At 40.2% G+C, this 26,799-nt stretch overlaps 4 protein-coding genes across 6 annotated transcripts; 2 read left to right on the forward strand and 2 right to left on the reverse strand.

Annotated features, from left to right (window-relative positions):
• Window positions 1-994: 994 nt before the first annotated feature.
• LOC101158033 (SLC35A4 upstream open reading frame protein) lies at window positions 995-3,632 on the forward strand. 2 transcript variants are annotated; one of them, XM_004073308.5, is made up of 3 exons: window positions 995-1,117; window positions 1,485-1,583; window positions 1,694-3,632. In XM_004073308.5, exons 1-3 carry the CDS (start codon window positions 1,103-1,105, stop codon window positions 1,889-1,891), a joined length of 312 nt encoding a protein of 103 aa, XP_004073356.1. In that variant the 5' UTR covers window positions 995-1,102; the 3' UTR covers window positions 1,892-3,632. The 2 variants fall into 2 exon arrangements, with proteins under 2 accessions (XP_004073356.1, XP_023814995.2); XM_023959227.2 differs by lacking the exon at window positions 995-1,117 and adding an exon at window positions 1,199-1,419.
• LOC144981202 (putative UDP-sugar transporter protein SLC35A4) lies at window positions 2,325-3,632 on the forward strand. Its single transcript, XM_078954247.1, has one exon. The coding sequence runs from the start codon at window positions 2,325-2,327 to the stop codon at window positions 3,300-3,302; it is 978 nt and encodes a 325-aa protein (XP_078810373.1). The 3' UTR covers window positions 3,303-3,632.
• LOC101158536 (kinesin-like protein unc-104) lies at window positions 3,633-12,801 on the reverse strand. 2 transcript variants are annotated; one of them, XM_078954245.1, is made up of 18 exons: window positions 12,577-12,801; window positions 12,409-12,463; window positions 12,282-12,340; window positions 12,154-12,204; window positions 11,899-12,027; window positions 11,741-11,815; window positions 11,576-11,658; window positions 11,399-11,509; window positions 9,585-9,722; window positions 8,291-8,427; window positions 8,007-8,218; window positions 7,847-7,912; window positions 7,627-7,756; window positions 7,424-7,548; window positions 5,539-5,658; window positions 5,198-5,365; window positions 3,830-3,980; window positions 3,633-3,750 (listed from the first exon to the last, which is right to left on the reverse strand). In XM_078954245.1, the coding sequence occupies exons 1-18, from the start codon at window positions 12,604-12,606 to the stop codon at window positions 3,677-3,679; spliced, it is 1,914 nt and encodes a 637-aa protein (XP_078810371.1). In that variant the 5' UTR covers window positions 12,607-12,801; the 3' UTR covers window positions 3,633-3,676. The 2 variants fall into 2 exon arrangements, with proteins under 2 accessions (XP_078810371.1, XP_078810372.1); XM_078954246.1 differs by having other exon boundaries at window positions 5,198-5,362; window positions 12,577-12,799.
• Window positions 12,802-22,182: 9,381 nt separating this feature from the next.
• On the reverse strand, window positions 22,183-25,976 carry cd74a (CD74 molecule, major histocompatibility complex, class II invariant chain a). The gene is made up of 9 exons (XM_004073310.3): window positions 25,755-25,976; window positions 24,559-24,728; window positions 23,589-23,674; window positions 23,441-23,497; window positions 23,279-23,362; window positions 23,102-23,180; window positions 22,717-22,920; window positions 22,559-22,630; window positions 22,183-22,479 (listed from the first exon to the last, which is right to left on the reverse strand). The coding sequence occupies exons 1-9, from the start codon at window positions 25,841-25,843 to the stop codon at window positions 22,472-22,474; spliced, it is 849 nt and encodes a 282-aa protein (XP_004073358.1). The 5' UTR covers window positions 25,844-25,976; the 3' UTR covers window positions 22,183-22,471.
• Window positions 25,977-26,799: the final 823 nt, after the last annotated feature.

The following is a 26,799-nucleotide window of genomic DNA, read 5'->3' on the forward strand; positions in this document are numbered from 1 at the left end:
ATGAACATCACCCCTTTGTTACATTTGATTTTTCCCTGAGTTAAAAAAAATTACATTACATGAAGCTAAAATGATAAATAAAACATCTAAATAGTATCTATTGAAAATATAACAATGCATAGGCTAAGTTATGAGTCTGTTACAACTGCAACAATAAATTGTTTATGATTTCCACAGGAAATGTTTAATGTGTCTGCCTTACCAATACTTTGTAACTACCGGTAACTGCTCCTGCAGGTTCAACTAAGTCACACTGTCGTGACACACTAATAGCTGTAAAAAAAAAAGACTGCAAAAGGTATTTGTACATTTGTGATCAGTTTGTTTTTTCTTAGGTTACTTCATTATTACTATATTTTAAAGACAGACACTGCAGTCTCACAAAGGTATGAATGTATACTGTCATTTGTCCAATGCACTGTTAAAGCTGCAGCTTCCCTGCTGAGTTTCACTCTCCATTACTTAATCAGCTTTTGCTGTCTTCATTTCATATTCCTGGCATGATTATAGGCCATACCTGAAAATTTATATTTTTAATATTTTCTCATGAATAATATATGTTTCTATGTGTTTGTTGACTATCCATCCCGTTTGTGGTAATTTTAGAGGAAAAAGGAGAGAGGTGGATAAAACACTTTAAAACACTAAATAAAATAACACGTTTTGTTTTAACCCTGAAAAACCCACGGGGTCAAATTAGGGCACTGTTTTTTGTAAATTAAATTTTTAAATTGTTTTTCTATTTTTCTTTTTATGTAGTTATTTTTTACATTTAATTTATTTATCAATTCATTTATTTGGCCTCTATAAATACTGCCTCCCAAAATGTACTTGTACATTTTTTGTTTGTAAACAAAAACAAAAAGTCAAATTACCTTTAAAGCCCAAAATAAAATAGTTCTTGGGTTCTCCGAAAATGACAAACACATATACATTTTTTGTGTAGTTTCCTGTCTATCAGCCCTAAAATACAATCAATTATTAAAATTGTGTTTATTCTAATTTTTTTCTTTCTTTTTTTTTTTAAATCAGACCAAACTAATCGCGCTGAACAACCGAACAGCCTTGTTAATCGAATACCGATCAGAGAACTCTGGCAAACATGGCGAATGACAAGGTGAGTGTCGGCTATTCTGTCTGTTTAAAGTTCTTTTTCACAGCCATGGGGTTTATTGGGCGTATCGGATCTGTTTCCTCCGCTAGCAAAAGTAGCTAGAAGTGGTAAAAAAGAAAAAAAAACACAACGGTATAGAGTTAGCATAGATTAGCTCCAGAAGAAGAATCTAAAGGGTTTCTTTCTAGATTCTGTCCGGCCTGACTTATAATTAATTTCGGTAACTATCGCAAAAACATTTGGAACTGTCGTAATTATCCAAAAGGCTGAGCCGGATGGGTTTTTATACATCAGATGCTCTTCATGTTAGTACCACCATCTTCTCCGCCCCTTAGTTTGTTGTCCATTTAACAAAGTGCTTTCATTGTAGGATCCTCTGAAACAGTTAAAAGATCTAACACAGCTCAAGAGTCAGTTGGAGGAAATCCAGAAGCGAGTAGAGCAGGAGGTCTCTGCTGGAATACCCCAGGTAAGTTCATGCAGGTCCTCCATCAAAGCTTGTTCTTTTAAAACACTTTCTGCAGCTGTCAGGCAGTGCGTTGCTATGGTAACTGAAGGTGTATTCTCTGACTCTTGAAGGGAGGCTCTGTGGTTGGATCTCCTCTGCTGAAGGGCTTCGTCGCTGGCTATGTGGTGGCCAAGCTGCGCTCCTCTGCCATCCTAGGACTACTGCTGGGAACGCTCACCGGCGTTTATGCAGCTCAGAACTATCAGGTGCCCAACATTGAAATGACCATCAGAGAGTACATGAACAGCCTGAAAAAAGGACCCAAATAATTGGGATTGACGTATGTTTTATTCATTTTTTTTAAAAAATTTTTGACTGGCCTTAATCTGACACGAGGACATGTTGTCGTTCCTGCTGGCTTGAGACAAGACTCCATTCAAGATTTTGATCTTTGGTTGGATTATAGTTACAAACTTTTACTGGAATTTCTCTTAGGACTCAAATTTACTTTTTTGTACTTGGTTTCAGTTGAATGTTGTTACCTTTTTTTTGACATTTCCATTATCAACACACTGTTCAAAGCATTGTGCCTACAACATTTCTCTAGGTTTTTTAGACTTTACCAGAGCAGCTATTTGAAGTCAGAGTTCTGTGCCATCATATGTGTATTTCTCTCTTAGTTAAAGTTGGGTTTAATAATATTTTCAAGGATTAAAAACACAAAAAGTTCATGTTTAACACTGATGTGCTGCTGTGTTGAGGATGATTGTGATCCAGAACGTGGGGGTCAGTTCCCCAGCACGTATTAAAGCGCCGCGGTTGAACAGGATAAAGTGGGGGGTCCTCTTGGGGCTCATGGTCCTTATTTATGGCTCCCACGCACCACTCATCACCCTCACCAAGGTAGACGGTCGCGTCCCCTTCAGTGCCTCCTCCTGCGTCCTCATGATTGAGTTGGTGAAGCTCTTCATCTCTCTGCTTAGTCTTTTGCTGGCTGGAGGTACATCTGCCCTGCTTGGACCTCCGGATCTTCTCACTGTGGCTCCCTATGCCGTCCCAGCTGCACTTTATGCCCTAAACAACAATTTGGTTGTTTTAATGCAGGCCTACATGGATCCCAGCTCATTCCAGATACTCTCCAACCTTAAAATAGCCTCAACAGCGCTGCTGTACTCCCTCTGTCTGAGAAAGCGACTGCGGCCTGTTCAGTGGTTAGGCCTGGGGCTCCTTGTGGCTGCAGGGGTATCTCACAGTTACAACACCCTGGATCTGGTGGACCCTGAAGGGGCCGAGGCTGAGGAGAGTTCCAGGCTTCATATCACAGCTTGGGGCCTTTTTCTTGTGTTTGTTTACTGCTGTGTGTCAGGATTGGCAGCTGTTTACACCGAAAGGGTCCTGAAGAGCCAAAGGTTGCCCCTTAGCCTGCAGAATTTCTACCTCTATGTGTTCGGGGTGAGCATCAACGGGCTGTCGTCTTTCTCGTCTTCAACAAGCGACAAAAGCTTCCTGGAGGGTTTCTCGGGGAAGGTTTGGGTCATCGTAGCGGGGCAAGCAGCTAACGGGCTCCTGATGTCTGTGGTACTCAAGCACGGCAGCGGGATCACCAGGCTGTTCGTCATCGCCTCCTCCATGCTCGTGAACGCTCTGCTGTCGTGGGCCGTGTTAGGTTTGCAGCTTTCCACATCTTTCCTGCTGCCTGTCTCTCTGATTGGATTGGCAGCTTATCTATACTACAGATAGCATGTGAAAGTTCAAGGATAAGGCTCCACCCACTCAGAACATTTCTGACCTGCTTCATTGTTTTTGACAGACTTTCAAAATAAAGTTTCTGCCTTTTTTTTTTTTTATCAAGTGTTGAACTTTTTGAATCTATCAAAGGATGTTTTGTCTTTTAGTTGATGACTGATCATGTTTTGATTCAAGTATTAAAAACTTTATGATAATATTGCAACAAATGTGTGATATAAATGAATATTCTGTGAGTTACAGATGTTCAGAGTGTTTATTCTTTTTGTAATTAAAAACTCTGCAAGGCCATGTGTCATAAAATAAAAATACTTGACCAATAAATTGTCAACAGTGTATTTATTCAGCAACATCAAACAGCAGATTAGTCATTGCTGCTGGGAAGTTACATGAATTATAGGATCCCCTCTTGCTGCTAGAGCATCTTTTATCTCTCCTAGTGCTGGGAAAAGAACAATAAAAAAAGGGGGTAAACGTTCTCTTCTGTTAGAGCCACATGTCCATAAGAAGCACACGCTGACCTTTACGAAGGTGTTGGTTGTCAGCTTGCAGCTGCTGGTTTTGAGCAGACAAATAAACAGCATCGTGCACAGCTTCCAGCAGCACGCCTCTGTACCTGCTCTCTGAAAGCTTCCTCTGCTCCTCACACACCTGACGAAACATCCGAAACACCTAGAGAGCACAAAATCAACTTAAGACATTCATTCTTACATCCTGAAAAATGTTGTAAAATGTCATCAAAGTGAAGAATAACTTCTTTATTTCACTTATTTGTTTCTATTTTTAGACTTTCTGACCACCTAAACTGCATCCAACCAGCAAAATATTCTTGTTTTGCATGACATCGTTTAGAAACAAAATCTCTTTAAGATTTTAAATCTTTATTGAAAATTGAAGGTTCTAAATTTCTATCAGTGTCTTTCATGCAATTTGTTATGTGGGAAAACTTTAGAAATATATTTTGGCCTGTTTATCTGAGCCTTTTGCATGCGACAAATACATATTAAACTTGAGTATTCAATGTAAATGACACTGAAATAAAACTTAATGAACATCTCCAATGAAAATTGCGTTTTTGAGGATATGTATAGCGGTATATAGAAAATTAACCTGAAAATTGCATTTCAGGGTATTTCTTTATTCAAATTGTTTTGAATCCGGAGCAGACAAAAAAATGTAGTTGGAAAAAGCTTCTAGTTGTTACGTAGAAACTACTACAACGAGCCACAAACTCTCTGCTCCTCCCGGTTCTGATGCATCCACTTCTAGAATACTAGATCTGACTCAAACCTGTACGGCTGGATAGCTCCAATATTGCTCACCGTTTATGTTACACACCCGTAATGTTAGGTCGGAGTTGTGAGGGGCTGTGAGCTAGCTGGAGAGCATTTAGATGGATTTCGGAAAGTAGTGGCAGGTCTTACACCTGGCCAACAGTCCCACCCACAATTCAGAGAAGAATTTCTGATGAAATCCTGCCGGTCTGCAGAAACTAAGTCCTACAAAAAACGACACAAGTTTTTGGATTTTGGCTAAAAACGGCATAATCATAATATAAAGACCACTGGGAACACTTTTGCAATAGACCAACATTCGATTGGAGTGGGACTTTAAAGGGATGAGGATAACATACGTTTGAAAAATTTCACAATCTATACAAAATCTTTAAGGTTTATTCACACATGGCAGTTGATTTTCTTCATAATTATTGAAAACAAAGTGACAAAAAACCCATTTGGGGTGTTTCTACTCTAGATTTACCAGTCTTTTTTGGGGGGGGTTAAAAGCTGCTGTGTGAGTTGGTCAGCAAGAATGAAAAATATCCCAATATCCTGTGGAAACATATTAAATGTGCAACAATATTTCCTCACAGCACCAAAAGCCCCCACCTGCAGGCTCTCCTCCTTCAGACACTGCAGCTCTGTTTGGTGTCGGTCATGTTGATCCTCCAGGTCTCTCTCAGCCTGCTGGGCCTCAGCACGCAGGGCCTCTATCTGCAGCACCAGAACCTGCCTCTCCCTGCTCAGAACCTGCAGCTCTCTCATAGGACTCTCCTGCTGCCACAATTAAGCCATAAAATACAAAAAAAAAAGAAGATTTGTGATGGAAAATAACATGGCTTTCACTTGTCACTCTAAACCAAGCCTCGGGCTAGTTTAAACGAACTCAGCATCCTCAGCTGAGACAGAGATCAAGCAGATTGTTGAACAGTGGTGCATCTCACTCTCACCGGTAGTTGCTCTAGTGCCAAGTCTCTTTCCATCTTCTCCACCTCCTCCTGAATTAATCTTCCATGATCCTCCTTAAGTTGCCTCCTCCGCTGCTGCGCTTCGTTGTGTTCCAACTGAGACTAATCATTAAATTGGCAGAATAAACGTCTTAGTGCGCGTTGCCCACTCTTCCATTCCGAAATCCTATTTTGATACTGAAATGAGTGTCGAGTCAGCTTTTTGAGTTCATCAAACCCCAACCCACACGTTATGCTGCCTACAAAAAAGTTGCTCCAGGAGCAGAAATTGTAGCATTTTCAGATAATTGAAGTGCGGGAAATAGAATTGTTGAAGATCATGATCGCACAGCACCAGACCCTCAAGAATATTTCAAAAGGACTTTCAGAAGAGAAAATAACTTGATCCTCTCATCTATTTGTCACAACACTTAGATGTATGGCATTTAATATCATTTGCTCCACAGCTAATATTATAAAGTAAAATGACTTTGGCATTTTGGAGGTTTATTTAAAAAAGTCAAGTATGGTTTCATGCCCCGTAAGAGCACCACTGATGCCATTTTTGCTTTGAGAATGTTGATGGAAAAGTACAGAGATGGTCAGAAGGAGCTGCATTGTGTGTTCGTAGATTTAGAGAAGGCGTATGACAGGGTGCCGAGGGAGGAGCTGTGGTACTGTATGAGGTCGTCTGGAGTGGCAGAGAAGTATGTCAGAGTAGTTCAGGACATGTATGAGAGAAGTATGACGGTGGTGAGATGTGCTGTAGGTCAGACAGAGGAGTTCAAGGTGGAGGTGGGACTACACCAAGGATCAGCTTTGAGTCCTTTTTTGTTTGCTATGCTGATGGACAGGCTGACAGACGAGGTAAGACAGGAATCTCCCTGGACAATGATGTTTGCGGATGACATTGTAATTTGCAGTGAGAGTAGAGAGCAGGTGGAGGAACAGCTAGAGAGGTGGAGGTTTGCTCTGGAAAGAAGAGGTATGAAGGTCAGTCGTAGTAAGACAGAATACATGTGTCTGAACGAGAGGGATCAAGGTAGAAGCGTTAGGTTACAGGGGACTGAGGTGAAGAAGGTGCAGGAGTTGAAGTACTTGGGGTCAACAGTTCAGTGTGATGGGGATTGTGGAAAAGAGGTGAAGAGGCGAGTGCAGGCAGGTTGGAGCGGTTGGAGGAAAGTGTCAGGAGTGTTGTGTGACAGAAGAGTGCCAGCAAGACTCAAAGGAAAGGTGTACAAGACAGTGGTGAGACCAGCTCTGCTCTATGGGTTAGAGACGGTAGCAGTGAGACAGAGACAAAAGGCTGATATGGAGGTAGCGGAGATGAAGATGTTGAGGTTCTCCTTAGGAGTGACCAGGTTAGACAGGATAAGGAACGAGTACATCAGAGGGACGGCTCATGTTGCCTGTGTTAGCGACAAAGTCAGAGAAGCCAGACTGAGATGGTTTGGACATGTTCAGAGGAGGGATAGTGGATATATTGGTAGAAGGATGTTGGAGATGGAGCTGCCTGGCCGGAGGGCAAGAGGACGACCAAAGAGGAGATATTTGGATGTCTTAACAGAGGACATGAAGTTGGCTAATGTTAGGGTAGAAGATGTTCATGATAGAGTGAGGTGGAAAAGGATGATTCGCTGTGGCGACCCCTGATGGGAAAAGCCGAAAGAGAAAGAAGATTTAAAAAAGTCAAGTTAGACAAGCTTATAAGAAAGAAAACTAAAAAGAAAAAATTCAATTTAATTTTAATGATGGTGTTTTTGAGGGGGAAAGGAGACACATGTTGGTCAAAATCTACAATATAGTCTGTAAAACAATGGATTATAATGTTTTCAGATGAATCTTAACTCCAAAAAGCAAAAGTGAATTTCCAGATGATGTTCTTTACTTGTGGAGGAAGCTGATTTTGTGCTCCTACGGCTTCCTTCCTCAGCGTCTCTTCTCTGAGAATCTCCTTCAGCTGCTTCATTCTCATCACTCTCTCCTGGATTTTCTCTATACTTCCTTTCCCATCTGAGAGCATCAGAAACATACAGCTTTCTGGGTAAGCTTTTAGGGCAAATCTAAACTTGTGAACATCTGGGTTTTTACCTTTAATATGTTCCTCCATTTCCTGTCTCAGTTGGTCCTGAAGGCGTTTCACTGTTTGTGTGATCTCTGTGTGGTCAGTGGGATGACCTCTAGACAACAGCTGATTCATTTTTGAGGGGTTGTAGCACTGCTGAAATAATGAACACAAACAATCTGGGGAAAAAAATGCCCTTCAGATTTGAAATATCAAAATGAGGGAGAACCCTTGAACAATCAAAACCTTGAATTGGATTTTTATCCTCTCAGATTCCTCTTTCCTTTTTCCCCAGGATTGATTTTTAACAGCCTGTTGCAAAGATCACAAAGCCGTTTTCAGGTTTTAATTTAAGAAAGACTTCATGTTACGCTAATCTGCCTTTTAGCTCATCAAAATGAGGGACCTGTAGGATTTGGGTCAGCTCAGCCAGCTTGTAAATGTTGGAAACTTCTCCCTCTCTCCGTGACAAAATGGTGTTTTGAAGATCAAGGATCTGCTCACGGATCTCCCGCTCAGCTGCTTTAGGACTCCAGCATCCTGTGGAGCTTTTAGTTACCAGTCTGCTGGTTTTCTGCGCCAAATCCAAAGCAGCGGGGGTTTCATCATCCAGAAGACCTACCAGGAAAACATCTGATGTCATATTTACCCTATATTCAACACCTTCATTCATTTCTTTGGAGAATTTACCTGCTGGATTAATGCAGTAAATTAGAAACGTTCGGTTATTTCCCGTTAAAGCCTCTTTGAGGAGGAAAAGTAGGAGGTTATCGTTGACTGCATCTGCAGAATGGATTTGGTCCATAGTCTTCACTAGTGGGTTTAACCTGGAAAAACAGAGATTGACATTTAATCTATTCAAAACTAATCAATATTTGCAATAACCTAATCCTTCACTTAGAAAATACAACTGATTTTTGGTAGAAACAAAAATCCTTTGGAGAATATTTGAAACCAGGGCTGGGGGAGACTTGATTGATGTTTCATTTTCCAAATATTTATGCTTGTGAGAAGAAAATTCCCTGAGAGTTACGCAAATATGTATATTTATATCACATTCGATAAAACAGTGATTTGCTTCCCCTCCATGTCCGCCAATAGCTGTGTAATTTTCATAAGCATCCGCAGTCCATGCCTTCCTGAAAATCTGAGGAAGAGTATGGTGGGTCTTTGTGGGAGACAGGCCTGGTGGTTCATTCACCATTAAAGTCATGCTGCATGAACATTATCTTGATTTATGACGCTTACTTTGTCATCATTTGTCAGCACAATAGCCCATATGTTTTCCACAGACAGTGGCCCAGTGATCAAACACTCACATTCCAGAAAGCAAATGTTGAGCAGACCTCTCCCTCCCAGAAGAACTCCATTTTGCTTTCAATATATAAACAAATAATTACTCACCCTTAATTCAAAACTTTCTTACTGTATAATTGAAAATCTTTTTTTTTTCTTCTTCAAACTGTGGTTGTTTTTTTTGGAACAATCAAAAAAATCTATTTCAGAGGAAATCTGCATGAGTAATTCCTGCTGATGTAGCTGCCTCATTCCTGAGGGTCTCTTCTGGTGCAAACTCATTTCACTGAAGGATTCTTGCTGCCCTCTCTGTCCTCTGACCCGTTTCGTAAGCTGATTTTTATCAGGTCCCACTTTGATTCTCTTATTCAGAAATTAATTGAAATTCTACTTAAGGGGAAAGGGAGAGACCCAGCTCACATATCCTGTTCAAACCTGTGACCTGTCCTAAAAAGACTTTAATGACTTGTCTGTAGTTCAATCAGCTTCTAATAAGATATATCTGACTCCAAATTGATACCTTGCGCTCCTTTAACACAATCCTGATATATAACTGTGCTTGAATGCAATGAATGCATTAGGAAATGTTAAAAGGTCAACTGCGCTCTGAGCAGAGGAAAACAACTGATGATTTGGCGGACACTGGTGGCGTTTGTCATTCTGAGGTCCTTTGGCTCCTGTCACTGACCCTCTGAGGTCAGTCCTGCTGGCTCCTCCTGCCAGGTGGAACAGCTGCAGCCGGCTGCGGCAGACATCCGACTCCTCTGACTCCTCCTGCTCCGGATGGAGTTTCCGTTCCAGGAGCACTGAGAACAGGGCGCTGCAGCTGACAAAGGACAAAGAGAAATGAAGCAAAAAAAGCTGACGTGACAATTTAATTGAAAGTTTGAAAAACAGACTTCCTCAAAATCTGGCCCCGGCTTCTTCTTCTTTCGGCTGCTCCCTTTAATCAAGGGTCTCAACTACTAATGACTCCCTCTAACTAACTATATCCTCTGCATCCTCCTCACGCAATACAACTACCTTCGTGTCCTCCTCCATTACGTCCATGAACCCCATTGTTGGTCTTCCTTAAGTCCTCCTTCCTAGTACCTCCAAGCTCATCCTCCTTTTACCAAAAGTTTCCCTACCTTCCTCCACCTGTTTCAATGCTTCTACATGCCTCTTCAATTCTTTCCCACATACTTTATATTTCTGGACTGTTGACCCCAAGTACCTTAAGTTCTTCATCTTCTTCACCTTTGTACCCTGTAACCTCACCATTCAACTCGAGTTCCTTTCATTTACACATAAAAGCTCCCTCTTGCTGCTCTTGACCTTCATTCCTCTCCTTCCTGGAGCAAACTTGCATCTGTCTAGATGTTTCTCCTCCTGTTCTCACTACATATTACAATGTCATCTGCAAACATCCTGATCCACAGAGATTCCTGTCTAACCTCACCTGTCATTATGCCCATCACAACAGTAAACAAAAAGAAGCTTAAAGCTGATCCCTGGTGCAATCCTAACTTCATCATGAACTTCTCTGTCACCCCTGCAGCAAATCTCACCACTGTCTTCCAGCTCTCATTCATGTCCTGAGCAGCTCTAGCATACCTCGCTGATACTCCAGACATTATCATACAAACCACAGCTCCTCTCTCTGTATCTCTGTATCTCTAGATCCACAGGACACGGTGTAGCACCCATCTTCTCTGTTCTCCCCCAGCGGCAATCCTCAAATCAAATGTTGTATCTGTTATTTTACCTTGGAATGAAACCCTACCATAGCTCGGACTATTTCCCATAACTTCTTCATTTGATTCATCGGCTTTGTAGTTTCCACAACTCTTGTTCTTAAAAAGGGGCACCAGAACACATGTCTATTCCTCAGGCATCGTCTCACTCTTCATATTCTTGTTAAACACTCAGTCAGAAACTGTGCTACCCCTTTTTCCCAGGTATGTTGTCAGGACCAAGGGCTTTTCCACTCTTCGTCCTCTTCAATATCTTCTTCGCCTCACCCTTTCTGGTCTTTGCTACTACCTGCTCCACAACGGATCCTGGATCTCTTCATCCATCTACCTCACATCCCACTTGGGGAGCATAACCCCTCCCAACATTCAGCATTACACTTTGAACGTTTAACTTCAGACTCGTCACCATCTCTGTTTTTAATTCTACGCTGCCTAAACCCACCTGGCTTTAATGAATGCCATAGTAGGGTCTTTGCAAAAAGAAATGATGAGCAGAAGCAGATGTGTTTAAGCAGGATAGCATTGTAAACAGACAAGAGTGTGTCCTGAGGAGCACCTCTCTGACACCCTCTTCACCTCCACAACATTGTCTTCTTTCCATCATTAGAACATCTTGAGCCCTGGTCTCAATACATAGCCCTTGCTTTTTTTTTTTGTGCTGAAGGCTCTTCCTGACAAACCTGGATTCAGAACAGCACACAGAAATGTTGGATTGTACCCCCTTGTGGTTACTTAACATGATCACAACCATTTTTTTTTAACCTACCGGTTGGAAACAGCACCAGAGTTGGTTTTCATTGCCTCCATGCATGTTTCATACAGAGCATATGCCTCTTCTGCAGAACACACGCTCACCTCACTTAAACCTCCCACAAAACTAGGGAAAAGGAGAAACATGCATCATTTAATTTACTGTATGATCCTAAACATTAGCTTTCTTAACCTTCCAAGGACCGGGTGTGTCAGAGGCTGCAAAGTCTGGTTGTTGTGGTTGAAGAGATCAACTGTACTGCCATCTGGAAAAAACTGGAATTGGGGAAAAAAAAGTCTCCTATGTTATAAAGACTACTGAGACTATTTGTGGCCGTGCAATTACAGAATGATTTACCTGAAGAAATGACACAGACACAAAAAAGTCATCTGTCATGTGTGATGTCATACAGCTAAACAGGTTTGTCAGAATCTGAAACAATCAGGATTGGAAAGAAAATTACAAGGAAATGGACATGTTTTTAAAGAACAGTACAAGCTGGTTTTTAGTTTCACCTTTCTCAGAAGACTGTTGTTGTTTAGAGCCTGGACCATCTCTGTGGAAGCTCCACATGCCAGCAGCGACGCATTAAACCCACTCAGCATGGACTCACTTAGAGTCTGCAGGAGTGCAGAGTGGAGGAGCTGCAGATCAGGGGTCACATTTGAACTTTTGAAGCCCAACAAAATGTTGTCACTTTCCAAAAAATGTGCAAGCTTTGAACTCCAAGTGAATGTTTTCATCAGAGGGCAGACAGAAACTGCTTTTACCTCAATGTTCTCAGCAGTTACCGCCTTATCAAACGTGAAGGACTTTCTGTCCTGATGGGAAACCGAAATGTTTAGGAGCTTGACAAAAAGAAAAAGAAACTCATCTGCAGGAAGTTTCTGTGTTTTACCTCAGCTTTAGTTGGCTTGTACTCAACTCCACAGCCGTCCTCACTTATAATTAAACTCTCTAAAAAAATTACCACATTTAATTTACAACAAAACCAGTGAATTTGTATATTTTTACATTCATTTTACCTGAACTTGCAGTGAGTACAACTTCCACTTTCACGCTCTGAGCTCCCTCGTCTATCTGTTAGACAGAGGAGGTCATTATCACATTCTCACACAAACCTGCCATGACTCCATATTCCCACTGTTTGCACAAGAAGCTCCAAACAATACTCTTAGAAAACACATACTCACTGCAGCGTTTGTGTTCATGGCGGCTGTCATCTGTGTAATTCCTGCCACTGCTGGATTTCTTTCCGGTCAAATATTAATGAGCTGGAATCTACTTTCACTGCTACAGTGGATCAAATTACATCTTTAAAATGATCAAAAATTCACGGGTAATACATGCTTAATGCCCCTTTTTTCTGCAGAAAACGTTAAACAGAGGTAAACTGATCCAACAGGATTTGCTTAAATGTTATGCTGGTTTTGTTTTGGGTACACTGCAAGAGATGTTTCTTTAATTCCAACATTACAACAAATAAAATATGTGTTTTCAATTATCAGTTTCATGGTATGAACTCCTCTAAATCTATTTACTATTAATACAGTTGTTGAATTTAAAGTACTGGTTTTATAAAATATGACATTTCAAGTCATGAAAAGCTTGCTCATTAAACAAACACCCCAATTTTAGATTTTGATTATCATTGTTGATGATCAAGTTGGAGTTTATGCAGTCTTACTTCTGTTACCAACACTTGTTGTTTGCAGAACAAAGTATATGTCACATGGACCTATGTAACAGGCAGAATAAATAAATAAAAAATATTTTAAATTGCTGCTCTATTGTTTTGATCGTATTACATCTCTTTTTTTTATTATTCTTTATGTTTATGTGGAGGTGGTCTTTGTCACAAGAACAGGCGGCTGGTTCCAATTGCAGCAGGTTCATTAGCTCAGCTAAAAGTCCACAAAGCTAAATCAGGGAAGTCAGGAAACAGAAGATAAGGTCCAAATGCACCACTAATGTAATGCCAGTGGAGTGACACAAACAATACTTCACACTAAGCCTCACTAAGTGTAGTGCTTAACCCTTGTGCCATCCTAGGCACTTTAACATTGGGAGTTGGTGTGGTACCTATTAGGTTAATATCACGGGAAGAATCACTCCACTTGCCTATGAATGTTTTCTGTCTTTAATCCTCTTACTATTCAGTTATTGATTGTTTATGCATAGAACGACCAGTAGGGGGCGAACGCGGCTTGTTTCACTCATTCGAGTAAATGCTCTCAATGAGGAAACAGCTCGTCTCGTTTTCCTTCTTTCTCCTTTCAGGTAATTATTAATTTGTTTAGAATATGTCTTGAATATAAACTGTCAGTTTGTTTTTGAAAGCGTCACAGAAATGCTTAACATGCTTTTTTGGTTAGTTGATGTTTGAGTGGAGAAAGATACGTTTGCTTGCTCAGTTTTCAAGCACGCGGCTGAATAGCGTGCACCTGCCATTTTGAATGCAGCGACACAGAAGTTAAAATGTTTAGCCATGTTTACTTGTAAGCTATGTTTAATATTTTAAAGTGCTTGAAAATATAATTCATTCGAGTAAATGCTCTCAATGAGGAAACAGCTCGTCTCGTTTTCCTTCTTTCTCCTTTCAGGAGAGTAACATTTTGGAGGCACCGCTGGGATGTGCAGCGCGAGGGTTTTCCCCCGACCGTGTGTGGAGCTCTTTTGCTAATCATCCCGAAAAACTACCCAGTCGAAGGCTTAAAGGACGTCAGACAGCAACCACTTGGAGTAACAGATGCCAGTTAAGTCCTTTACTACAAAAAGATCAGAAATAAGATGGAATCTGAACTGGAAAAACTGCATTTGGAAATCATAGGGGCACTATATCAATTGAGTGTGGAGCAGTTGGTCAAAGTATGTGAAGAACTTCAGATTTCTGGGCCTACAAAGGAACATGTTGCTGACAGAACTCGTACTCAACTAATCTACCATGTTATAAAACACCTTGATATTATTGAGTTGTCCAAACTGGAAGATGAGGGCATGTCAGATTTACTCCATGTAAAAGACATCATAGAAACAGTACAAATGGGTCAAGAAACCAAAGAGGATGACTCCCTTAACAATGCTGAGCGGGAGAAACTCCAAAGAGAGCTAGAGGCACTCAAGTTGACATTAAAAGAAAAGGAAAAAGCAATCCAGAGTTTAAGTACCAACACCACTTCCCCAGCCTATACTAAACCTCCCATGAAATCCACCATGCAAATATCAGCTGATGGCCTCACATGGCGTAAAGACTTTAAAATATCAGGCCAAATTGGCGAGCCAGGGCAAAAAGATCGACTGACATTCTCTAGTCTGGCAAGACAGATTGAAAACGGGCTTACTAAAGGGTACTCGGAAACAGATATTATTGATGCTGTCATTCGTGCCATCTCTCCAGGCATGCAATTAAGAAGCTATTTAGAGGGTAAAGAAAACCTAAGCCTCCCAGCCCTTCGCAGGATCCTTAGATCCCACTACCAAGAGAGAGGAGCTACAGATCTGTACAAACAATTAACATCAGAGTCGCAGAACAGCAAGGAAACTCCACAGAACTTCTTGATCAGAGCAATGGACTTGAGGCAAAAGATACTGTTTGCTTCTCAAGAGGCTGAATCAGGCTTAAAGTATGACCCAGTCCTCGTCCAGAGTTTGTTCATGCACACCGTGTTAACTGGACTCTTAAGTGATAACATCAAAAGTGACCTACAGCCGTACCTCTCAAACACTGATACATCAGATGAGACTCTGCTAGAGAAACTTAACTTAGCATGTGCCAATGAAAAAGAAAGGCAGGAAAAAAAGAAGCACTTTTCCCCACGAGCAGCAAGTGTCAGTACTGTGCAGTCCTGTGAAACTTCTTTGGAAAGGAAACAAATCCCCCAGAATTTCAACACCATTCCACCAAGTTTAGCTTCTGAAATAAAAGAAATACGCTCTGAAATGGTCCTGCTGAAAGATCTAAAGGCAGAGGTTTCTAAAATTATGGAAACCATTCAAAAGAATGTAGCCCCACTGCACCCAACCCAAAACACAGAAAGTTCTAACACACCACTCTCATGCTCAGTGATGCAGACTCCACAATATGGGACAGAAGCAAATCCCACTCAATTTCACCAATTGCAGACACCTGCAACTATACAGAACTACAGACCCACCTTTAGCTCTGGGAGGATGCGAGGCACAGCTCAGTTTCAGCAACGGTTTGCCCCACAACAGTTTTATTCAACATCTCGAGCCAGACGCAAATGTTATGGTTGTGAACAGACAGGAGAGGAATTTTGTCAACACTGTTTTCGATGTGGAAGTGCTGAACATTTCAGGGCAGGTTGTAAAGCAAGAATGATGTCAAAACCACCTAATCAGGGTTCTTTAAACTGAGGAAGGTTGCTCCTGTGGGACACCGAGCGACCACCATCTTAAATATGTCCCAGATTTGTGCCAGTTGTGAAGCTAAAGACAGAAACTTATTTAAATGTCGTTCAGTGTGTCGGTCTGTTGTTTATTGTTCAAAAACATGTCAGACAGCTCATTGGGACACACACAAGAAAAACTGTAAGCCCTACATGTGTCCAGATGTTAAGAAAACTGCAACCAGGTTCTGTGAGAAGCTTGAATGCAAAGGAAAAACAGAGGTAAAAAACACAAAGTCAGTGAAGGAACTGGTTGGCAAGAAATGTCTTATTAGGTGTTTCTTAAATGATCAGATGACCCAGGCTCTTTGGGACACAGGCTCACAGGTTTGTGCCATAGATGAAGGATGGAAGGAAAATCACTTACCTGACCTAGATTTGAGGGATGTATTAGAGTTACTTGATCCGCTTCAATCTTTGCATCTTGAAGCAGCTAATGGAACAGATATGCCATTTATTGGCTGGGTGGAAGTATCTTTTAAGCTTACTGCAGACGATAGTGAGCTGTTGATTCCTATATTGGTATTGAGGGGTAGACAACAACAGCATCCTATTATTGGTTTTAATGTCATTGAACACTTTGTGCAGCACAGTCAAGCAGAGGATGCCCTTTCTAATGAGAAGGAAAAGCTGGTTAAGTCAGTTAGATTTGCATTTCCTCACCTCAGAAACAAAAAGGCACAAGCATTTATTGATGCAGTAAAAGTAGGACAGACATGTGAATATTCTGTGAGGACAGTAAAAGAGAGGATTACTGTCCCAAAATGCAGCTCAGTGGAAGTTGAGTGTAGAGTACGGATTCCCCCGGTTAGGGAAGAACACATTTTGGTTTTTGAGCCCCATGACAACCCGCAGTGGCCAGAAGGGTTAGAGTTTTGTGATACAGTGGTTTTGTTGAAGGCCGGGTCTACTCCAAAAATTGTCATCAGTGTACAAAACCCCACAGGTCATGACATTATATTGCCTGGCAAAACTTCCGTCGGGGTAGTACAGTCAGTACAGTCAGTTTACCCAGTTGACATATTTAATCAGCAGCACACACCCGCAGTCACTGTTCATCATATTCAAACTGAAATATCTGAGAAAGCCACCCCTTCACAAGAACAATGGGACCCACCAGTTAATCTAACTCACTTGAATGATCAACAGAGGCAGGTTGTTTGTCAAATGTTGAGAGAGGAGTCAGAGTCATTTTCTAAAACAGATGATGACATTGGATGTATACCTAGTCTTCAAATGAAAATTTCCCTTAAGGATGCAGAGCCAGTGTCAAAAATGTATCTCTCAGTTCCAAAACCCTTGTACAAAGAAATGAAAGACTACCTGGAGGACTTAATTGCACAAGGCTGGGTTGAAAAGTCCTCATCTCCTTATTCTTCCCCAGTTGTGTGTGTGAGGAAAAAGGATGGCACACTACGCCTGTGCATTGATTATAGGGAGCTCAATAGGAAAACTCACCCAGATCGCCACCCTATACCAAGAGTACAGGACATGATGGACAATTTAGGAGGCAATAGACTGTTCTCACTACTTGATCAAGGTAAAGCTTACCACCAAGGCTTTGTTGAACGGGATAGTCGGCACCTAACAGCTTTTGTAACACCTTGGGGCCTTTATGAATGGGTACGGATTCCATTTGGACTAATGAACGCCCCTGCTGCATTTCAACGCTGCATGGAAGAATGTTTAGAAGGCCTCAGGGATGAAATATGTGTGCCCTATCTTGATGACATTCTTGTATTCAGCAGGACATTTGAGGATCACGTTGATCATGTCAGGCAGGTCCTGCAGAGACTGAGAGAACATGGGATAAAACTGAAACCCAAGAAGTGTGACTTGTTCAAAGCTGAGGTGCGCTACTTGGGACGGATTGTATCAGCTGAAGGAAACAAAATGGACCCTGCTGACACAGCTGCAGTAAGAGCATTAAAACACAAGAAACCCCATAATGTTGGTGAGTTAAGAGCTATGTTAGGACTACTGAGCTATTACAGGCAATACATCAAAAACTTCTCACGAATTGCCAGCTCTTTGTATGACCTGCTAAAAGCACCTACAGAAACGGCTGTGCAGCCGAGGAACAAAGACAAATGGCGAACAAAACAAAACAAGACAATCCCATCTAACACACCCATTGACTGGACTTCAGCACATCAGTCAGTCCTCGAACAACTGATAGACTGTTTGACAACACCCCCTGTTCTAGGCTTCCCAGACTTTTCTCAGCCTTTCATCTTACATACAGATGCATCAAATAAAGGACTGGGGGCTGTCCTGTATCAAAGACAGGATGGAAAGCTACGCGTGATTGCATATGGCTCACGCACCTTGACTGCAGCAGAAAAGAATTACCATCTACATTCAGGGAAATTAGAATTTTTAGCATTAAAATGGGCAGTCACTGAAAAATTTAGAGACTATTTGTATTACGCTCCAAGCTTCACAGTCTACAGTGACAACAATCCCCTTACTTATGTTCTGTCCACTGCCAAACTAAATGCAACAGGATGCAGATGGGTCGCAGAACTTGCAGATTTCCATTTTACAGTTAAATACCGTCCTGGAAAAGAAAACATAGACGCTGACAGTTTATCCCGAATGCCCTTGGACATGGAAGTCTTCATGGAAGAATGCTCACAAGAAATGCTTTACGATGTTATTGGAGCTACTACTGAAGCAGTGGAAAATCAGGACATTTGCAGTGCAGTATGGTCTATGGGACTTAGCTCCACAACAACAACACCTACGGACAAGTCTATCACCCAACTGACCATTGATCAAATTAACGCAGATCAGAGAAAAGATCAAATCATTGGAGTCATAATTCACCATAAACTGGCAGGACAAAAACCAACAAGTTCACAGTTAAAAGGACTCAGCCCAAAAGTTACGTGCCTCCTGAGAGAATGGGATAAACTTCACATTGATGAGACTGGAGTTTTGTATCGGAAAACACTGAACAGGAAACAGCTGGTGTTACCAGAAAAACACAAAAACAAAGTTTTACAGGAACTTCATAATGAAATGGGTCATCAGGGTGTGGACAGGACCACTTCTCTAGTCAGAGACAGATTCTACTGGCCTCACATGCAAAAGGACATTGAAGACTATGTCATGAGGAAATGTGTGTGCCTTAAACAGAAGAAACCCCAACATGAGACAAAAGCACCAATCACAAACATTGTAACCACTCACCCTTTTGAGTTGGTCTCACTTGATTTCTTGCACCTTGATAAATGCTCAGGTGGTTATGAGTACATTCTCATAATTATTGATCATTTTACTCGCTTTGCCCAGGCTTATGCCACAACTTCAAAATCAGGCAAAACAGCTGCAGATAAATTGTTCAATGATTATGCACTGCGATTTGGATTTCCCACCAGAATTCACCATGACCAAGGTGGTGAATTTGAGAATCAGCTATTCTCACAACTAAACAAGTACTGTGGTGTTACAGGTTCACGAACTACTCCCTACCACCCTCAGGGGAATGGCCAGGTTGAGAGGTTTAATCGAACTTTACTTCAGATGTTGAGAACACTCACAGACAAGCAAAAAAGTAATTGGAAAGAGTCTCTGAACAAATTGATCTTTGCTTACAACTGTACTCGAAGCGAGGTGACGGGTTTCTCCCCCTTTTACTTGTTGTATGGACGCTCTCCGCGCCTCCCCATAGATGCACTCTTTGGTTTGAATCCCAAACAAGGTGACAGTGACCGCCATTGCTATGTGAAAAAATGGAAACAAGGTATGGAAGAGGCATGTGAGATTGCCAGAGACAGTGCCCAGAAAGCTGCCTCAAAAAGTAAGCGCAACTACAAGAGTAACATTAAGATCCCAACACTTCGACCAGGTGATCGAGTTTTGATCAGAAACCTAACACCTCGTGGTGGTCCAGGCAAGTTGAGAAATTATTGGGAAGACATTGTCCATACAGTTGTCCGGCAAATAAATGAGGATGTTCCTGTATATGAACTCAAACCTGAAAAAGGTCCAAAGAAGTCAAGAATCTTACACAGAAACCTTCTTTTGCCTTGTGACTCTTTACCAGCAGATTTTCCTGTTCTATCACACCCAAAGAGAAGAAATGTGCAGAAACGTGAGGACAACAAGGCGTCAAGTGAGGATGATTCTGAGGATGAGGAGAACTACTACCCAGCACCTCTTGAGCCAGGTGAAACTTACTGTGATCAATCTGAGCTCACACCTGAAGTTTGTGATCCTACACCTGAGAACTCAGAACACATACACCAAACGGGGAACACACTGCCTGTACTTGAGGAGGAACCGGAAAGGGCTGGTGGAACCCAACACTGCTCAGACACAGAAGATAGTATTTCTTCACCCCCTGCTTTGATTGATTGTGGTGAGGAAAGACATCAAAGACCTCAGCGATCTCACAGACGGCCGAAAGTTTTCACGTATGACACTCTTGGTACTCCAGCATGCCACAAAATAGGGACACATTCATGTTCCTGGATGAGCTGGAATATGCCTCAATTGAACACTGTTCCCACATATTATCAGCTTACTCCCTATGGATACTAAAGAGTCAAGAAGGACTATGCACATTAAACTAAATGTTAAAAACTGCAAGTAAAAAAAAAAAAAAAAAAAAAAAAAAAAAAAAAGAGTTCCATGTTACGTTACTATGACTGTATTTTACACTGTTGTTGAGCAATAGACAATGTCTCGGCATTGGGTACTATTACTGTATGGTTTTCTTGATTGAGAATACTAAAATGGCTATTACATGAAAAATAGTTCTCAATGAGAAGTGTTTTTGACTGTGTTTTTTTTCTAAGTAGATTTGAATGGTTTTTAAGAAACTGTTTTGTGTACATTGAATTAATGTTGAGGACAACATTTTCTTTGTGTGGGAGTGTGTGGTACCTATTAGGTTAATATCACGGGAAGAATCACTCCACTTGCCTATGAATGTTTTCTGTCTTTAATCCTCTTACTATTCAGTTATTGATTGTTTATGCATAGAACGACCAGTAGGGGGCGAACGCGGCTTGTTTCACTCATTCGAGTAAATGCTCTCAATGAGGAAACAGCTCGTCTCGTTTTCCTTCTTTCTCCTTTCAGGTAATTATTAATTTGTTTAGAATATGTCTTGAATATAAACTGTCAGTTTGTTTTTGAAAGCGTCACAGAAATGCTTAACATGCTTTTTTGGTTAGTTGATGTTTGAGTGGAGAAAGATACGTTTGCTTGCTCAGTTTTCAAGCACGCGGCTGAATAGCGTGCACCTGCCATTTTGAATGCAGCGACACAGAAGTTAAAATGTTTAGCCATGTTTACTTGTAAGCTATGTTTAATATTTTAAAGTGCTTGAAAATATAATTCATTCGAGTAAATGCTCTCAATGAGGAAACAGCTCGTCTCGTTTTCCTTCTTTCTCCTTTCAGGAGAGTAACATTGGGTCATCTAGACCCACTAGACAGTGCGCTGAACCTTTTTTTGTCAATGATTTGTGATCTTCACTGGTGTCCATGGATTACATGAAATCTTTCCACCTTTATCCACCTTTGTCATGGTAGGGAGAACATGTCAATGTAGGGGTGGGGTCATCTAAAATAGCACAAGGGTTAAGCATGCTGTGGTTGATTGAATGAATCAGATTGAAGGTCAGGTGTGCTGCATTTATAACGTTTGTTCACCCTAACTTGGTTTGTATGTGAGCTTTTATAAAAAGAATAAATAAAAAAAATAATAATAAAAAAAGAGGCACACACATTATTAAAAGTATTACTGTTTTTTGTTTTTTCGGTCTTGTATGTGTGTTTGATATTAATAATTGTTTATTGTGCAAGTGACTGTGAATTTCTGTAAATTGAAAAATGTACAATAAAGTTTATTGGAAAAAAAACAAAGATGTGCTGCATCCAGGAAGTGTGCGCTGGGGTTGCTGGGAGATGTAGTGTATTAAGAACACGGAAGATGGGTACCGATGGTGACCAGAGGGGGACACAGCTCAGACTTCTGACAGTCTTCTTAAAAGCCTTTAGGCTTCTTCCACTTCCCTGCACATCAGCTTGTTATTTAAGTAAACGCATGTCTAATTTTATGTTTTGTTTTCTTTGTATACTATGTCATGATTAGCATGTACATTTCTTTTATTTTTGCTAAATAACTTGAAATAAAACCTTTACGGGAGCTTTTTTATCATAAACAATCACACTATGACCATCTTTATTTTAACACCTTTAAAGAAAAGTTAATCAAATTATTAAGTCTGTACTTTGAATGTGGGGCTTTTAGATCAAGTTCATCACACTTCCTCTTCTCTTATGTTTGAGTGGGACTAGTTAAAGTCCTGAAAGCCATTTTAAGCACAAAAACCCAATTTTAATATGTTTTAAAAGAAATCAATTACACTCAAAAGCCTTTTTCTTTTTTTTTAATGTAAATTAAATGGACACACCAGGAAAAAGCCTTTTAAAAGTGACAGAAGACGTAAAAAGAACCGAGGCGTTTCAGGCTTGCAATGATTTGATTCGAAGCAGACAGCAAACTTTAAAATCAGGTGATAAGATGGACAGGTGGCTTACAGGTGATTTGAACTGCAAAGTTGTCAGATCTGCATCAGATTTACAATAACAGAGTATAAAGTTCTGCAAAGACTGGATAAGAAGAAGAAGAAACTCCTCACTTCGGCTCGGCTCTGCTTCATTTACTTATCTGCAAAAAGACAAAACGTCATGAATTACAATTATGGGTTTTTGCAAATGCAAGATAATCCATACACACAAACAAATACCCTTTTTCTCATCATCAAGAAAGGTCCTCTGCATCAGTCTGGGTTGAACCATCATGCGATAAGGAGCCAAGCCTAGAATCATATAAAAGATAAAAATATTGAGTCATTGATTTGACTTCCTGTCAGCCTATCTCAACAGTTGAAGCCCTTCTTATTACCTCGGCGACAGTCAGGGCGTCCGCGCATGGTGGTTCCCTCGATGGGGTTGCCAGACTCGTCCACACACCAGCAGTATCCAGTGGCGTGCCAGCACTGCATGGCCTTGTATTTGCCCTGCTCATCACACTGAGGCTTGTATGTGCCGATCTTGCTGATGGTGTCCGGTGCTGCCTCCAGCTGGCATTTGGTCTTGATCATAGATGCTGTTAAAACATTGGAGCTTCCTGTCAGTGTGTTAATGCTGAAATCTGCTCCATAGTACATAATTCAGGACGTTTGGGACATGCAATCAGCTGGTTCAAATCTTGATGTCTGCATATTGTTACATTCTCACAGTACAAGAGAACCAGATGGATAACAAAAGGAGGTAAATCCTGGAGTAACCTGGCTGAGGAGTTGGAGCAGGAGGCTGCTTCTGGGCCATCTGGAAGATCAGCCAATAGCGCATCCAAGTCTCAAAAGTCTGCGGGGGGAAAACGCAAAAAAAAACAACATAACAATGTTTCATTTTTGACTCCTACATAGTTTTTTGTCTGCCTATGAAGGATTAGGAAGCTTTACCTGCCACTCGCTCTCATTGACCTGCTGCCTCAGGGTCTCCAGGTTGGCCTGGAAGGTCTCATTGAACTTTGGCAGACTGAAATCCTGCCAGGTGAATAGCAAGGCTTTAGCTCCAAGAACAACTCAAAGCAACACATCAAGAAGTGGTTAAGTGACACTCACCTGCATGAGATCCATCAGCTGCTTCTCCACGCTGACCACAGCTGTGTTCTGCAATTTCTGGAGGACGAGGAAAATCATTATTTTTAGTCATTCGATAAATCAATATTTGTACATAACGACACAGTCAGAGGTTTGGGAATAAGCTCACAGTCAAAGGAGTCTTGGCGTCTTCACTGAAGTCTGACACCAGAGGCAGGCTGTTCATTGGCATGGCCATCCTCGCTGGAGCAACGGCTGCAAAGCAACAAAGCAATCCGAAAAAGGCAACAGAAAAAAATTAAAAACAGCAGTTAAAACATTTAATAACACGCAAAATACTTGATAATTTCACAAAAGTCAACAGATGTTTTAATCCGTTGTTGCATTAAAAGTATGACAAAGTAGCAAAAAAAAAAAAAAACGAGGGCTTTAGAAGTCTAATGAATATTGCATTTTTACATTATATTTGACAAGGATCTGAGTGAAAAATAATTCTCTTGCTGCATCTAGTTTGATTAATGCCAGCAAACAGCATTGAGTGTGGGACGTTCTTCCATATGTTTGTAATATTCCAGGTGTAAAAGCTTGAGATTTCGAGATTTTCTTTTTTTAATCTAAACCAAAAAATAAAAAACATGAACAATTTTTTTATTTGATCTTTGCTTTTTTATTCTTCTAGTCTTGTTGAACAAAAATGTGTTTTTTCTATCCAGGTATAGGAAGTGGTTCAGCTTGTTTTTTTAGATATCAAAATAAAACTTAAATAAAAACTGTTTTTTATAAGAAATCTATATATAATGGTTGCTATATAGTTAATTGAAATAATTTATTTAAAAAAAGCAATACATTGAGTTTATTTGATACTTGGCTGTCCTTGTAAGTGTTCAATCTGCAAAGTTATAAAAAAAAATGTATCCTGTTTTCATTTCAATATCAAAAATAAAAAAAACAATAAACGGGAATTTCTTGATAAACCAAAAGAGGACTTTTCATTTCTTGGTCTGACCACAAGGAACATTTCTTTAGAACTAGCTTTCACTTCCCTCTACATGTTTCACTTTTACGACAAATGATAACAAGGACACATTCTTATTAAAAATGCAACATATAGTTCTATAGAAAGCAGCCCCCTTTTTTACCCTGGGATGCTCGTGTGAGTTGTTTCCCCATTCTCTCAGAGCTCTTCTGAAGGGTGTGGATCTGCTGCTTCTGGTTGAACACCATGTAGGCAGTGAAAACCTGGCTGGCCAGCAGCAGACATGCCAATGTGGTCAGGCCGGCAATCTTGAAGGCACGGCTGTTGGAGCCCCTGCAGGAAAACAAAAGAAAAGTCACTTACAAAGCATCAAATAACAGAAAAGAGACTGTAATTCTAACCAAAAACGTAGACGCAGCAACAGGAATAAGGAAACCGCTTCATTATAAAACCAAGGATATTGCCTTTTCACTCATTTCTTTAACTGAAGTGACTTTCAGAGATAATTATAAAGAATGATGCAATAGAAAGTTGAAATAAGGCAGATATGTCTCATTTTTAAAGCAATTCTGTAGGAATTTTTTTCTCTCAAGGTCGTTTAGTAAGTGTTTTCTTTTCCACTGCACTGGTATAAACCACAAATTTCTGTTTTGAGATCTCCAAAAATACATGTGTACTAAAAATTTGAAAATAAATAAAAACAAAACAAAAGCAACAAAATTGAATTTAAAAAAATTAGATCATTTTTTTTTATTAAAACTGTCATGCAGAAGTCTTTTTTTTTAACTTTTCCTAGACCATAACACAGTTTCCAGTTGATTTAAATCCACTGATTTAAATATTATTTTCCTGTTGTGTCACAATTGACCCCTAAAATAATCATGTGACTAAATTATGTATAACTAAAACCATTACTACTTCGAATTTTAATCACATTAGTTCAATGTGTGTCTACAAAACAAAACCAAGCGTTACAGCCAATAGCAAGGGAGCGTCACTAGTTGCTAGGCAGACGTCTTCTTCCAGAAACAGGGAAGTACCAACTTAAAGTCCATTTGAGACACACATGAAACAATAAAACATAAATATTAACATTATAACATTGTAAAAAAATAATGAAATAATAACTTTACTTTCCAAAACGTTACAATTTAGAAAAAAAGTTTCTTAGAATTTTTTTATAATAAAGAAAAAAGGATGCAACTTAAACTTAGGACAAAAATTATTCGTACAAGTTAGTTCTATTTCTAATGTAAATAAGTATATAATGAGATAAGCATCGTACACTAGCAGTTTTTTTTTCGCCTTCTTAGCTTAAGTACTTCACTTCAAGTGTATGTTTTCAGTTGTTCTCCTCACCCTCTGTGCACCACACGGTGGATGAGGTTCTCCTCGCTGCCGGACACATCCTCTGCTGCCAGGGAAGCATCTTCTGCAGTGTTGGCCATCTTCAGCGCCTCTCTGCTTCTTCTTCTTCTAACTATAAATCTGGGAGAACTATGAAGCTCTCTTACATAAATTCTCTTCAGAATGAGAATCAAGAACCAATCAGGTTGTAGAGGACAGAAAAAAGTACCTCTTAAAAAAACAAAAAGGATTTCCTGAAGGCAGCGAGGAGAGCTCTGATTGGTGCGTCGATGTTGTCATCTGTTGATAGAGGCAGACAACCAGAGGGATGAAATGTTCAGTGTTTTTGGTTTGCTTCTTATATTTATTTATTTTTTAAATTATAATTTATTTTATTTTAGTGAATAATTATTTGCACTTTCTATTGTTTGGCCCTGGATAAGTTTAACCATCCTGATTGTCTCTGCTTGAATACAAGAACAGAAGTTAAGCAATTATGTATGTTGATTACACTAAATAGGTACAAGATTTTAGAGTAGAAAGTATTTTTGTCAAGTTTTATTTTATTTTTTTAAAGATTTATAGAGCGGGTCAGTTTACCCAGAGCACAACAGGAGGGTTAACTAAAAGTGCTTCTCAGAGTGACCATAAAACAATAATACAAAATATATAAAGAAATAATATTATTTAGCCCAAAATATTTTTTTTTTCTTACAATCTCTTAACATACTTTCCCTTTTTTTAAGATGGAAAGTTACTGTGTGAAGTGAAAGCACTTTTTTTGTCAGACTAGAGGAAGGTTCTAGAAATCTGCACTGACAAAGTGCTACTGCTGGTTCACTGACACTGCTGGTGCACTTACACTTACACAGACACATATTTTTTGAATATTACACAAGAGTGTAAAAAGGGCAGAGAGTTAACTCTCAATTGAAACCTTAAGAAATGACATAGCTACTTCCAACACAGCAGTTCTCATTTGGCTGGATTTACAACAGATTAAAGTCAGATCATCCAAATTACTCCCACCCATCTGTGAAACTGATTTCAAAAGTAT

The sequence above is a fragment of the Oryzias latipes genome, chromosome 10 (genome assembly GCF_053564925.1).
Source record: "Oryzias latipes strain Hd-rR chromosome 10, Olatipes_Hd-rR_3.1".
Taxonomy (NCBI): domain Eukaryota; kingdom Metazoa; phylum Chordata; class Actinopteri; order Beloniformes; family Adrianichthyidae; genus Oryzias; species Oryzias latipes.

Excerpts from the sequence above, each read along its gene's own strand:
- LOC144981202 (XM_078954247.1), top strand. The coding sequence starts at position 2,325 with ATGATTGTGATCCAGAACGTGGGGGTCAGTTCCCCAGCACGTATTAAA.
- LOC101158033 (XM_023959227.2), top strand. The coding sequence starts at position 1,390 with ATGGGTTTTTATACATCAGATGCTCTTCAT. Across the intron at positions 1,420-1,484 it reads ATACATCAGATGCTCTTCAT|GATCCTCTGAAACAGTTAAA; the intron begins GTTAGTACCACC and ends CTTTCATTGTAG. Across the intron at positions 1,584-1,693 it reads TCTCTGCTGGAATACCCCAG|GGAGGCTCTGTGGTTGGATC; the intron begins GTAAGTTCATGC and ends TGACTCTTGAAG.
- cd74a (XM_004073310.3), bottom strand. The coding sequence starts at position 25,843 with ATGGCCAACACTGCAGAAGATGCTTCCCTGGCAGCAGAGGATGTGTCC. Across the intron at positions 23,363-23,440 it reads AGCTGATGGATCTCATGCAG|GATTTCAGTCTGCCAAAGTT; the intron begins GTGAGTGTCACT and ends TTCACCTGGCAG. Across the intron at positions 22,631-22,716 it reads ACGCCCTGACTGTCGCCGAG|GCTTGGCTCCTTATCGCATG; the intron begins GTAATAAGAAGG and ends ATATGATTCTAG.
- LOC101158536 (XM_078954245.1), bottom strand. The coding sequence starts at position 12,606 with ATGACAGCCGCCATGAACACAAACGCTGCA. Across the intron at positions 12,341-12,408 it reads TGTACTCACTGCAAGTTCAG|AGAGTTTAATTATAAGTGAG; the intron begins GTAAAATGAATG and ends TAATTTTTTTAG. Across the intron at positions 5,659-7,423 it reads AAAATCAGCTTCCTCCACAA|TCTCAGTTGGAACACAACGA; the intron begins GTAAAGAACATC and ends TTTAATGATTAG.